The following is a 14718-nucleotide window of genomic DNA, read 5'->3' as shown; positions in this document are numbered from 1 at the left end:
CAGAAGCAAAGTCTTCTCTCTCTTTTCTAACCAATATATAGTCCTGGAATTGACCCTGAGAAAAGAAATCTATTCTTGTAAATACTGCTCATGCTGTAGTGTTTTATGCCTCCTCCATACATCAGCTGAAATACCAAATTAATTTTCACATTAGCATTTGTTATGAAAACTGCAAAGACATGCTTGAGGGATTTTTCTCTCCTCAGACTAAATCTTTTAAAGCAATCCTTTAACAACCAGAAAGGGTTCTAATGCAAGGCATTCTGAGGCAAAATCTTGTCCTTTATCTGCTCTGAAAGGTGAAAATCCTTTTTACTGAGAACCTCTGGTGTCTTTTTCCAGAACAGTCACCCAAAGAACTTGCAGCTTCCGTGCAGTTGTTAAACGCACTTTCCACACTAGAGTTTGGTCACTGTTTTCATAATTACATGGATATTTAGCACTGCATGAATGGTAGTGGAAGAGATATTATAGTTCAAGGTTTTGAGGCATTCTCTGACCATGTACTATTTCTAATGGTGTAATTTGCTCTTCAATGGATGGAAAAACTTGAGAGATCCATATCAGTCTCTCTGAGATCCTCTCCGCTGACTTTCACGGCAGTGAAATTTATGCTAATGACTGGGGAATGGGGAATTTGGGGATTTTCTTTATCTGTGTCTATCATCCTAACCGGGAGTTCTTCAGGACGGAGTTACCGAAGACACTTACTTCTTATTTCCTTCTGTTGGCTACTTTTTAGTATTCAACTTTGAGCATTTAGAGTCTCCAAGTTCCTTCTCTTAGTCTTGACTTTTTCTCTTTCTGTCTTGTTGGACACAGAGTACCTCTTTTGGTTATCAGGTTTAAATATAACTGTGTTTCTTTCCTGCTCTTTCTAAACTCTGCTTTCTTTGACGTTTAACACCTTCACCCCAATTTTATTTCCTTTTCTTTCCTGTCAAGTTTCTACACAGTCTTTTCACTTTGCTCTTTCTCTCTGGCTACCCTAACTGAATTTGTATGATCCAGCTTGACTTCCTTTGTATTTTTCAGTGAATTTATCTACTCTCTAAGTCCCTCCACTTTTTTTCTCTGCTCTAGGAATCAACTCCATTTAATATGTATGTGTCCTGTGCGAGCTTCATGCCCATCTGGGAGCACTGCATATACCACACTCTGGATTGCCTTAAAACCTTGGTAGCCAGTCTGCAAAGCTCCTGTTGTTCCTCCTTTCAGTAAGGTTATAATTTGTAAATGAAAGGACTTCTCTGCACTGAGCACACCTCATTTTACTGTCTCCAGTTCACTCTCAGATTCACTAAGCTTCTTCCTCAGTTATTTATGCAATATGCACTGCCTCTGAGGATCTGCTACAACTGCATCCAAAGTTTAGCCTGACTTTGTGTGTACTCAGCTTATTTCTCTTTTACAGGGTTGTTCTCTTCAAGGTACTTTTTGCTATCTAGATCAGGTTAATGGACAAGTAACAAATAAGTCATTCATTCTGTAGCGTTAGCAGTGTTAAAATGTACAGGCATCCCCACACAAGTGTGTTAAATACCCACAATGTACCTTATAGCACATGGGAACAGGGTATGACAAACTCTTTGAGAAGACACCTGCAGGCATTTTGCCCAGATTTTATTAAAGCATTTAACTAGGTATCTCAACACCTAGCACAAGAATTTGTACAATCAGGGTGAAATTCACCCCTGGGAAGAGATCCAGCATAAGACCTCTTCAATGCTCACATCACAATTAAGTGCTTCAGAGAGTAAAAGGTGGCCAGCTCTTATCCTGGTATCCTATCCAGGGTTTAATTAGATCCTCAAGCATTAAACTGTTTATCCAAGTAAATTTTCATCCAAGTGTAAGGTATGGTATTAAAAAACATTTATAATACTGCACTGGGCTCTAGGATTGGGACTGATTTCACTTGACTTCATGTCTACATCTCACCAAGTCACCTAGCCTCCTTTTATTGCTAATGGAGAGAGAAAGGCCCATTCATGACGTGAACTATGAGCCCATCCAAATTTTATCCAAGCAATCAGCTACACTGGAGCTTGCTTCGACAAGCAGAGGGACAAGTCAAGTGATACAGAGATGGTGAATCAGAGAAAGATACTGTTAGGATTGAGAACGTGGCCACCGTCTTATTTCTCACTTAATCCTTAATTTAAGTGTTGTTTCCCTTAAACAGTTCAGCCAAACATTTTTGTCTAACTCCAAAAAGTATTAAAGACGAAAGGTTAGCATGTTATCCATTCTGTAGAGTTTTTAGCTCTTCCCATACATACAAAAAATTAAATGGTGAGCACCTCTCCTGCATAGCCCTGCTTGCTTTAGCACAGGTCTGGGGTTTTATGCAGCTGTTCCGCTGCTCCCACGGCTGCTTTGCACTGTACGTCACCACTGCCACAGTAGCATTCATGTGCATGGCCCTTTGCACAGCAGCTGTCACAGAAAGCTGAGCACACAATCACTTCTTTTTGTTTGCTCCTGTTGTTGTCGTGATTTATTAGGTACAAAGGCAGGAGACTGGCCCCGCACAAGTCGGAAATAGAGTGTTTCACCCCAAAAGGGAGTATGGGGAATGGTGGGAGAGCTACAATGACCAGGTAAGCAAACAGCAAGTGGCCTTAGGGCAGTGTGATATGTCTGTGAACAAGAGGAGCAGCCCTGGGACAATGCCAGGCCGGATCCTCTGTCTGTAATTCCTGTGCATCCCATATAGTATGTTTAGAAAATACAAAGAAAAAAGAAAACACATGGCCACTGCTGATTTCTATGTTCCATCTGACTGCCAAAAAAACCCTGCACCATGTTCATTTGAGTGATCTGAACCACGTGTCCTGTGTGATGTTGTTGTAATATGGTGCTTACACTAGACCTGACCCATTAATGCAGTAGAGCAGATAAAAAGAGACAGCATTCAAACTTGGAGAAGCAGCTCCAGAACTCCTCTGGAATGGTGGCCCCACTAGATATCAGAGGTTACATTAGGTCTAATCAAAAGAGCTTTCAAAATGAGCAGAGAAAAACTGATTGATGAAGAAGTTTTCAATATGAAAATGTTGGTTCTTCTCAATCAAAATATCTTGTGGGAAAGTGCTGAGTTTTACAGTGGTTTTAATGCAAGGTTTCAAACTAATTTTAAACAGAGTTGAGAACATCTTTTCCATAACTTTCTCCATTTCATTTAATTTAGATATTTATTTTCACTTTTGGTTTGGCCATTATATATTGCATAACATTATACATCAACGTTACAATTTTGATTAACATCAAATATTGCATTTTTTTCAGTGTTACTGGGATGAACTCTTTCAGTATGTCCATTTGATGGTTTTATTAAAATATTTCAAACTATTTAATTCTGTGAAATACTTGGAGATTTCAGCTATTCATCTCCTTTTGAGTCCAGTCAGATTTTCAAATGCTGAATTCTCCCATAGGACAGAAAATCCATTTCTCCAGACATCTCCATTAATAAATGAATAAGCCATGTGTGTCACAGGTGTTTATAAATCTTTCATAAAACAATACTCTTAATAAGCATTGTATCATTGTGTTACATTCTACTACAAGATAGAAGCATTTTGTTTACTATGTATTAAAAGATCTACTTATTCCTTATCAAACCCTGTAAGGCATTTATAAATGCAGTTTTAGAGAACAGCATTACCAGATTATGCCTTTACTTTTCCCAAGTGTTACATCGCAGGTGAATTTTATCATTGCAGGAGGGTGTTCAGTGAAACACTTGCGCAGTGTTATGTTCCCCTTGGGTACAAGAACATTCACTCGTGTATATAAGGCTATCAACTATAACGCCACATAGCACACACCTGGGGGACCCCTGCTGTTTAAGTAACGTCAGGAACATTCACTGCTGAGTGTTGTACAAAATGTATACATGCCTGTTATTTTTTGTCAGCTGGGATTCTGTTTCTTGTCTGCGTGCTGTCTGAATTTTTTTTTTTCCTACATTGCATTGCCTTCAGTGATATTTATTCTTCATTTAAAAGCATTCTGGAGTCACTATATAAGGGAATTTTGAAGAGAAGTAAAATACATGTAAATGTCAAACAACTGTATTTTGTTGTACGGTATTCAGCTCTGTTTTGCCTGGCCATATATATACACTTGAAAAACTTCTCTTTTATATTTTATATCTTCACAGTGAAGAATCTGTTTGCATTCCAGACTGTAATCGATCTGAGTCAAGTAGAGAGGAGAAAAAGGTTCCTGTTAAAGAGGATGCCCTAACAGTCAAAAAGACTGGAAACTGTGTCAGTCTAATAGTTCCACAGCAAGACTGTCAGCTGCAAGACCTACTCAAACAGTTAAGAACGCCTGCTGCTTAACAGAGAGTGCAATTGCATTTGATGGCTGTGTTTTGTTGTCTCCAGCCACAGTGTCCTGGCCAGTGGTCCTTGTCAAGTTTCACGGCCTAAGTAGAGTTGCCACTGAATAGCCTGGGAACCTCCCAGAAAGAATATAGATGTTGCAGGAAGGAAAGTAGGTGCTATTCTCCTGTCTCAGTAAGTATCAGGCCAGTGCTAGAAGTCACTGGGATGAAATGCAGACGGAAAAAGACAGAAGCAGGGGTCTGACCGTTTGTGAGTAATGAAAATATCTCATCATCTCACGGGGCGAAGAGGTCCCGTGACACTGACCAAATCCCACTTACATCCGTTCAGTCAAAAAAATGCTGTGCAATTTCACGCTGGGCAGTATTGTTCAGCTCGTGTTCTCAAACCCCTCATGCAATATTATTCTTGCATTCCAACCCTGGTGTAGATATTTTTCACATCAGGGCCTAACTATCATTGTATTTTAGTCGTACAAATGGCTTGGGATTTTTCAAGTTGAAAAGCGACATAAAAATAGCTGTAATAGGTACTCTGTCTGATGCTTTGTAAGGTTATTTCTGATTAAGAGAAGATACTACATCCTGCATCACCTGTGAGCATCATTCACATATATCTGACAAAATCAATTATGGAATAGAATGTTTTATGGGCTTTCACAAAGCAGGCATCACAACATCTGGGTTTTTTGCATTTCTTGCATCATATTTGCATTTCTGATTTTATTAAATGCAACAAATTAGAAACTGCTTAATAATTCACAAGAGTAATTTTTCTGATGGTAAGTCCCATGCGCATAAATACCACTGTAATTATTTATCAGATATGCCAAACACCTGAAATTCCTCCAATTGTATGCTTTTTGCAGGGAATAGAATTCAAACCAGCCCTTGACTCTCGAGATACAGCTGGGGAGTTACATCTTTCTTTTGCTTTGTTTTGGGGTTTTTTTTTCTTTTCTGGTGCACTGCTTGTGCTTCTCATTTCAGGGTTGGGTAAGCTGATGATTTGTATTTTCCCAGCTTCCGTTTCATACCTTTCACAAATTATCAATGAAAAAAATGAAAAAAAACCTTGTTGACTAAGCAATGTCGAAAGCATCTTCAAGCTTTGTGCAGCAGGAAGCAGAACTCACAGTCCAAGAGGCGTCATTGTCCACTCTTCATCCTGTAAATAGGATGTTTCAGTGTAGCAGAGATGTGCTCAGAGATGCTCGAAGTAACATTTTTCAGATGAGAAGCAAAACCCAGCACTAGCTGCCTTAATTAACAATTGCAATGAGGTCACAGCAATACAGGAAAGAAGTTACATCTGGAACCAAAATATTTTTTGCATTTTGGGTCATGATAATAGGCATCCTAGAAATGTTTCATTCAGATCCCAGACACTCATTTCCCATTCTAACCAGGCATGCTGCTGAAACAACTGCCAGCATTAGTGGTGTTGGTGGCTGTGCTGGGAGGTCATTGGCAAAGTTTCTGCCCATCAGTGCTCTCTTGCTTTGTATTTTCTTTCATCCTTACAGATTAAGGTCATTCACATAAATGTCAATTGTGATTTTCATGAGGAAAGGAGGTATCAACCGATTACAGTTCATGAACTAATATAAATAAATGGCATCGCTGTTGTTAGCCACTCTCTGCAAAATAATTGCAAAATATGTTGCTTGCTTCTAGAATTCAGGACAGGACAAAATGAATTTTTGCCCTATATCATTCTTCTTTTGTGTTTCCTTGCTACTTATTTCCATAGAACAAACAACATGGAAATAATTTAAGCTAAATGACTTGAGTGATGTACCACTAGCAGACTGTTTGTGTGTGGCAGAATTGGCTTTCACCCAGGGAAACAATTATATAGGCATGTAGAGGTTTCCTTAAAAGCTATTCAAAATGGCAGCAACATAAACCATTACAGTGCTAGAACTGACGTAGTTTAGACACCTTAGATTTCTGCGTCCAGCTTTAGCCAGTCATCTAGGCTGTCCTGCAGTCCCAGGAGAAACTATGACTTTTTCATACTGGAGTTTGCCACTTCAACCACCTACTGAATTCCAGTATTTTTAGCATGTGATAAGGCACTTGTATTCTCCCAAGGATGAAGAACTTGGGTCACTATAAGCAAAATGTATATTAATCTGAGATTGGCTCAAATAACAAGACCAGAGAAACAAAATGCACGTGCACCCATGCTTGCATGCCTCGCATACAGAGATTGCCCCTTATGAAGCTTTTAATTAAATCTACAGATAGCATACAAATCCTCTTCAGACAGAGCAGTTATATCACTGAGTCATTAATATGGCTTCAGCAGAGGACTCTAAAAGGACAACAGCTTCTTACTATTTGTTTTGAATAGTAAGAGTTCTCCTTGGCAGAAAGTTTTGTGGACTAAGTTAAGTGCAGAAGTTTATCGTGCTTTCCATTGCCAGCTGCCTCTGTGGATAAGACAGAAGGACTTCTCCCTTAAAGACAGAAGACTGTCCTTAAGAACCATGCTTGGCCTGCACGGTGTCGGAGCAATAACTTAACTACATCAGCCTCTTTAAAAACAAGATATTGCTTCAAGTTTGAATGCAACATTTCAGCCATTGGAACATCTAAGCATAACTTTGCTGCTAATTTTAGCTCAATAAAATTTAGACCAGTGTTCTAAATATGAACTTTCATGCATGGACTTATAAGTTAAAGAATTTGAAATCATTCCGTATTATATCCATGTGAGGACACATTGCAAACAGATCATATGGGTCTCCATTAAGTTATTGTCCAGTACCTGTCCTCCGTTGTATCATTTTAAATCTGGGATCAGATACTGATATTGGTACATGATAGAGAACAAAAACTCTCTTAACTTTTTTGTATATTAGTCACTGTTGATTCCCTTTGTATTCCAGTTTCCACTGGTGAATAACACTAGTGGCTATGCATCCTAAGCTTTCTTAGAAAATAATAAATTCCATCATTTTAAACTGATTTTCCTATTTCATTTAAAGACATTAGCAAGAGAATAAGTGACTTATTTTCAAAATACATATGCCTTCAGTAACAGTCCCAATACTAGTCCCTAAGCACTCATAATCAGAAATAATTTTAGGAACTTCAGGTAATTGATGAGAATGACACCCTTGCTAAAATATGAGAGTTTTTAGCTGCTGTGACTGCAGTTCTTCTTCCTGTTTTTAATTTCTTCTGCATTTTGAAGGACCTCACAAAACACATTCGCTTTAATAGCATCTGGCTAAAGAAACCCTGCTGGCAGAGCTATGCACCGCCTCGTAGATAACCATACCACAGGGCAAGAAATGCTGAAACAAAACTTCTGCTACCTCAACCAAAACAAAGGACAAAGTGATCTGTTCTGGACAGTAAAAAAAGATGTGTAAGGGGAGGGGAACGGTTTTCTTAACACCTAAGTGGATAAAAGCAGTTAATATCTCTTATGCATAGAGAACAAAGTCTTAAAGACAATAATTAATTGACTCTAAAAAGATTAAGTAAGGGAAGAAAATGAGAAACAATACTAATTGCTGTTCTGTCAGCAAGTGGACAAGTATAGAGAAAATATTTGAAATATCAGATTTCAAAAGCTCTCTTGTTCATCTCACTTTCATTTGCTGTACATATTACATCATGATAGGTCTAGCAGGCTGGGAAAAAGCCTAGCTTTCAAAATAAAGCAGCTTTTGGTAAAGATACTGGAGAATGACCGAAGAGACCGCTATGACTGGTTCTGAGGAAATCCCTCTCATACATAAAACTGAACACAATTAACCTATAGCGAAAGAAAATAAAAAATATGCCTTGCAAAAGGTTTTGTTTTACCAAAAAAGAAGAAATTATTTTGCTAGCATTTTGGTTTGGAGATTATGTGACTGGTTGATTGGAGTTTGCTCTTCTCTAGATATGACCTGTACTCTGCTCTGCTCTACTCAGTGCAACATGCCAGCAGAAAAGCAGAGTGGGGTAGAAAATTGTGTATTCAGTCAAACTTAGCAGTGGAATTCTTTTGGGAGGTCAGAAGTGTAATTCTGTTGTTCTCATGTGAGGGAGCCAAAATCTATTTGTAAGAAAACTCTAAAATTTCACTGACCTGATGTTTCCCATCATCAAAGGGTAGTGGCAGACCTGGGGATAACAAATGTAAACAATTCCATTAGTAGACATCATAGCCTATGTCTCTGATCAATCTTCATTTCTCTATTCTTAAATTGTGTGCATTGCAGTGGTTTCCAGTTAACTTGACAGAGTAGCAAAATGCAATTAGAGCAGAATTATGAAGTACTATCACTGGAATTTACCTGTAACCTAGCTTCATATCAATATATGGAAACAAGTGGTGCTCCTTTCAGAGAGGGGATAAATGATTGCACACCTCAGTCCAGTGTTGACTTTGTAGTAAATAGGCGCAGCATGATAAGGTGGATGATACATTTCTGAGATAAAAATTCCAATTATTGCTGGGCATACTACTAGGATTTTAACTATAGGGTTCATTCCTTACTGATAAACCGCTGCTTGCTTCCTATTCAGGTTTTTATATCAAGGAATTTGCAATGAATAATGGTCAAGTCTTTCAGGCTTTTGCACAAAATTTACATCAAACAGCAACTGAGTCTCCTTTAGAGCCCTAGGGCCTTCATGAGAGCCACACATACAGCTTGATTACTCTTGGGCACAGCGCAAAGCCAGTAAACAAGTGCATCAGCCAAGACTGACCCAAAACTAAACTAGGATTCAGAGGGGCTGCTGACAGCTGCTCCATTGAAGATTTAACTGTCAGCTCCCTCGACCAGGGCTGGACACCCCCCCAGATTTCATCCTTTTCCTTTCCCCAGGCCCTTCAGTGTCATATCCCTCCTTAATAATTGTCTCCTGAACGGTGACCAGGCAGGGAGTGACATGTACCCTTCACAGCCTCTTTCAATCTGACCTACAGTCAACTGAAAATGTCTATGTGCTTTTAGTATGCATGCACACACTTAAAGCTGTAGGATTGGGACATCCGTAATGAGGCAGTGCCTGAAGTCAGCATGGGTGCTAGAATATACCTTTTTCCTCAGTCAAGCTCTTCTATTTGCATTGGCTAATCCTTCATGTTAGTGGCGTTCATTTAACCTCTGTGGAAGGCAGGTCTTTCACAGACCCCTCTGAGCTCTGAACTCAGCAGGATTTAAGACACCCCACCAGGTAGGACACCCAGGACTGGAACTAGACCCTCCCTTTCTGCCAGATCAAGGTTAAGAGTGCCAGGTCACCCAGCCTCCTGGTCCAGCTCAAACTCAGCAGGAGCTGGGAGGAGGTCTCCTCATGGTCATCATACCGGAACTGCAGGCAAGGTCTCATGTCCCAAAGGATCCAAATCTTACTCCTGATACTGGCACTGAGCTCCGACTGAGCTCAGGACTTACCATGACCAAGGAGCCAGGGCTCTCAAACAGCTCTCAACACCCACCGAGCAGGTGTTCTGGTGAGAGGAGCACACAGTCCTCAGAGGCAATATTTTTCTGCTGGAAGACATTAGTCCCAGCTTCTGTTCAGCTCAGAAGCACATCCACAGAGACGCAAAGAGTCAAAGTGATCAGTGCTACAGGCTAGATTTTGCTTTGCCTGCTTGCTCTGATTGAGGTACCGCAAAAGGAAGAGATTGTCTGAACAGCAAGTTACAAGCCACCAGCTGTTCTGCCTGGCATTCTGGGGGTAGGTGTGTAACAGTTAACTTCCAAGATCCAGATAACAGCCTGATGGTCACTGCAGAAAAAGGGTGAGCCGTTATATAGTCATACAGATCACCTCCCAGTCTAGCCTCTCTTAAAATACCCACTGGTTTGTGTTGTGTTCGTCTGCTGGATTCTGTCACGCTGCTGTTGAAGGGGAAAGCTGTCGACGTATGTTGTGTTACGTGATCCATCATAATTTCATGTAATGTAATCATAGATGTGAACCCAGAAGAAAGTTTTGTTTATGCTCAGCACACAACTTTATTTTTTTTAGATGACTGGAAGAGCTATTAAATTGATAGTGTGTGGCAAGCCTCCACATGAAGGCTGGTATAAAGTCATCTGTGTTTAGTAAACTATGTGTCTTGCAAACTGTTACATTGCAGGCTAACATGTGTGAGTATATCTATTTCAGGCTTAAAAAGCAAACAAACAAACAAAAAATTTGTGATACTCTGCCAGGGTCTCCAATGTGGTTGTCTTTCCAAAAATCCTAAATGGCTGTAGCAAATGTTTTGGAAACCAAAGTGAATTGCTTAAAGTGCTGTTGCATTTTATATATAAATCATGCTTATTCGTATGTGGAGACTTGTGTTTTTCCTGTTGACATCATGTCAGAGTCACTGCCTGTTTCAGCTAAGAAATATTTCCAATGGTCTTTCTTAATCCCAAGAACTATAGGTTAATGTATGTAAAAACCCCAGCTCATCAGCCCAAGGAAGATGTTAAAGGAACGGAGTGGTTTCATACTGTGTGTTTATGAGTGCTGCAGCTGCCTTTCCTTAGGTAGCAAGAGGAGAAAAAAATAAGGAATTTTCATAAAGAGCAGGGTATTATGGGATCTGAACAGAAATTACCCTAAGAGGACTCATTTTGCAGGAGAGTGGATCAAAATGTTTACTGCTCCAAACTCAGGTCACCAGGAGGAGCTGCTTGTATAGTTTGTCCATTATTTATTTTCTGCTAGAAATATTGTTTTATTCTCTGAGTTGACCTTCAATTAAAAAAAAATATATATTTAAGCTAGTGGTGTCTAACTTACTAAGTATCTGGATGAAGAAGAGGTCATCCATTAGAAGTGTCTCTCCACCCACAACCAGTATAACCCCTTTCTGAAAATTGCTCCAGTAATTCCAAGTACTGGGATATAAAGAGATTTTTTCCCAGCCGTAAGAGACTACACTTCTCTGTCTCCCAATCTACACTCCCTGCCCCATACAAGGAATCCATGGCCATCACCCTACAACAAGATCCCTACCACGGAATGCTCGCAGGCCAGTCTACATACCTGCCCCCTGCAACCCAGCCAGTCCAGGTCTCTCGTCTGTTCCCTGCAGACATTTACCTTTTCCTCACTCCTCCATGCATCCCTCAGTCCCACAGCCCCCCTTCCTCACACCAATCCAACAAAAGGGAAACCATCAAGCTGCTCTCTCCCCAGGACGGACACTGCCTATGTCCCAAGGGTAGCAACAGAGGTGTCAACAGTGGCCATGAACTAACACAAAGTAGGTGACAGTTAGATGCACAAATGGCCTGTGAGATGAGCTGGCACATCCTGTTTGTTTTCCTAGATCATATAGGTATAAATTATAGGTATATTGCAATAGATGATAGATATCGTTATAGATGAAATGACAGTCAGCTTTATGATGAATATAAGCTCTGGGACACCATATATCCATGGTATAGGTACAGTGATTACTTTTGAACTTTGATGCAAGTTACCATCTTATCTCATTTCTGTTTACAGCTCTAACGGGAAATCAGTTTCCTGGGCCCAGAATGAGAAAAGCAGCAGAGGAGCACACCTTTGGCAGCGGCTGTCAATCCACATCAACAAAAAAGAGAATCCAAATCAAACTGCAGTGATCAAGCCTTTTTCTAAAAGCACAGATAGTAGCCGACACAGTAGCAGTGCTACATTTCCCGAGGCCAGTGCCAAAACGCTTTACGAGGTTTCGGAAGCAGAAGAGCAATACCCAGCTCAGTACCGACCACAGACTCCCTCGCCTATCAGCACCTTGAGCCACAGAACTGCCTCCGTTAGCCGAACAGAAGATGATGCCCCCACCTTCCAGTCAGAGCCTCCTCAGCGAAGTAGCTCCTCTCAAGGCTCCCTCATGGAGCAGATCAGTAGTGTGGTTACTCGCTTTACAGCCAACATCAGCGAGCTGAACTCTATGATGCTTTCAACAGCCACTCCAGGGACAATGGTGGCCACTCCTCTCTGCTCTTCATACCTGATCCCACGGGAAATCCAGCTCCCTACAACAATGACCACGTTTGCAGAGATCCAGCCGCTTCCTGCCATTGAAGTCAATGGCGCTTCGCAGTCAGCTAGGAAACCTTCAAATGGCAGCGTCAAAGAAGGTACTTCAGACACCCCATCAGCCAAGCAAGACCTCGAGGAGTTGGTAGCTTTAACTCCTCCTTCTCCCTTTAGAGACTCCATCGATTCTGGAAGTGCATCTCCCAGTTCTCCGGTTTCCGAATCAGCTCTCTGTATCCCGTCCTCCCCAAAGTATGACACGCTCCTCATCAGAGATTATACTCAAAGTTCTTCTTCGCTGTGAATGTAGTTCAAGACAACATTGGATCTCGGTGACTACAAGCAAGTAGTGAGGGGACAGCCAAGCCTTCAAGATCTCCAGTGTTTACGCAGATAGAGAGAGAGGCATTGGGTCATCTTGTGAGAAACAGAGAGGAAGAAGAGGAATTACTTGAGAAGTGGAAACATCAGATTAATTATGCTATTTTAAAGACAAAATGACTCTTGGCAGATTATCGTGGCCTTAAAAAAACATGGGCTTTTCAGAAACACTGAATCTATTTTTGAGGGCTTATAAGGAGTCTGTTAAATCAGTTACATACCAAGTGCTTTGCTTTAGTATTACAATGAACCGTGTGTACAATATACGGGGCGGGAGGGAAACTAGATTGTAAACAACTGTACAATGGTTTGTTTGTTTACTCTGATTCCTTACCCAGAAGTGAACCTTGATCTTATCAAGAATAGAAGACCAAACATTGAATGTACATTTTCTAACAGACTTAAATCTGGGACCAAGCTGTCAAGCTTTCTTTCTTTTTTTTTCTATGAAGATCTCGAAAAGCAGTAATGTATGTTCAATAACTACCAAACTTTTTGCTGAAGCATATTGTGTCCGTGATACGTTACACGTGGATAACACTAAGCTGAGGCTTTGCAGTAAGTGACTGCAATATGGAGGGCTTTACAAGTGACTTCTCAACCTACACATTTGTTTATGAAATTCTCTTCTATCAGTATCAAAAATTTGATTTGTTAACATTGGATTCACCTTCACAACAACAAAACCCAAGGAAGATTTCCTGACTATTTCACCATGTTGCCAACTAATAATGAAGTAGCAAAAAATATTTTCTGGAGTACTGTTTTGTAATTCCCTTATCAGGGCAAGTTGTTGAGGTGAATATTCTCTTTCTAGCAGCACTACCAAGCTATATTATAGCCGCACTCCCTACTGAAATTAACACATTTTTATGGACATTCTTATGCTAACACTACCAGTTAAAATACTTATTTGGGCTCCCATAGTCTTTGCTTGTAAGGAACAGGTAAACACCCTAAGGATTTTCTCCTTACTCTGAACAACAGAATTCTAGGAGACCAGTCTGGATTATGATGAATGCTAACTGTCCATGGAAAGGTTGTTGTAATTATAATTTATATATAGGGAAAAAAAACCCACCTGTGTCAAAATCTGCTTAGAGGTGATTTAGCTACTCTTTAATAAGCAACAATTTTAACTCTATTTAGCTGCTGATGTGTTGCAGCTATGAACTGTGACAAAAAAATACTTTTAAAGCAATACAGAGTAAAGATTAAAACAGAGAAGACCTAATGAGTTATGAGCCAACAGAGTCTTTCTTTGTTTCTTAGCAACACACTGAAGAAGCTAGGGGATTCCTCATATTTTTTTCCTATATCAAGGTAGTACAGTTTAGTGCACTTCATACTGTCACAGCACTTTTTTAATACAGGCAGGGAAGAGTTTTAAAGTTTGAATAGAAACTAAATAATTTTTGATAGGTGTAGTTACATTGAACTTGTAATTCAGGCCCTAAACGCACACAGTATTGGCTCTCTCCTTCATGACATAGCTGTCCTCAGGTGCCAAATTTTTATGGGTTTGTTTTATTTTAAGGATTGTATGAAGTCGTGAGTGATGTACTTCAATTCAAAGTTGAGTTGATGTAGCCTTATATAGAAGACAGCATCATGGAAGGGAGCCTTGAAATAAGGCTGCTGTTTCATTTTCAAAACTTTTAGATTTTATTTCTTCAAAGATAACAAATATTTTGCAATCAAAATTCATACCCCCTTTTTCTACCCCATGTCCAAAAAAATAAATATTTCATCAATCAGAAGAAAAAAAAAAGATGAAAGCACATTCATATACTTTAGCAAAGAGCATTTTCTATTAATTTTGGAAGCTGGTTTCACCATTATGTGCTGCACCCCAATTTGCTGCTCAACAACATTAAAAAAAGAAAGTCATAGATGACTGAATCCAGGCTAGCACCTCACAGAGATACTCTAGTGGCTCTGTACATCCTGCGCAGGCAATGTCATCCAGGAGCAATCTGTGGGCATGC

General features: G+C 40.0%; 1 protein-coding gene and 1 long non-coding RNA gene across 3 annotated transcripts in view; one reads left to right on the top strand and one right to left on the bottom strand.

The window, feature by feature from the left end:
• The window catches only part of GRM5 (glutamate metabotropic receptor 5), a 279688-nt gene extending 267035 nt beyond the window's left edge, over positions 1 to 12653 (top strand). Inside the window, exons 9-11 of one of the 2 annotated variants that reach the window (XM_075080945.1) lie at positions 2508 to 2603; positions 4169 to 4330; positions 11831 to 12653. In XM_075080945.1, coding sequence (XP_074937046.1) covers positions 2508 to 2603; positions 4169 to 4330; positions 11831 to 12653 — 1081 coding nt within the window. The remainder of the gene's footprint in view (positions 1 to 2507; positions 2604 to 4168; positions 4331 to 11830) is intronic. The other variant, XM_075080938.1, reaches the window with a different exon arrangement.
• On the bottom strand, positions 3493 to 12460 carry LOC142051668 (uncharacterized). Its single transcript, XR_012658581.1, has 3 exons — positions 12152 to 12460; positions 8451 to 8485; positions 3493 to 5525 (listed from the first exon to the last, which is right to left on the bottom strand). It is a non-coding gene; the product is annotated as an uncharacterized LOC142051668 (long non-coding RNA).
• Positions 12654 to 14718: the final 2065 nt, after the last annotated feature.

Source organism: Phalacrocorax aristotelis, chromosome 1 (genome assembly GCF_949628215.1).
Source record: "Phalacrocorax aristotelis chromosome 1, bGulAri2.1, whole genome shotgun sequence".
Taxonomy (NCBI): Eukaryota; Metazoa; Chordata; class Aves; order Suliformes; family Phalacrocoracidae; genus Phalacrocorax; species Phalacrocorax aristotelis.
Note: the sequence above shows the minus strand (reverse complement) of the source record. Positions and strands in the feature narration are given on the sequence as shown.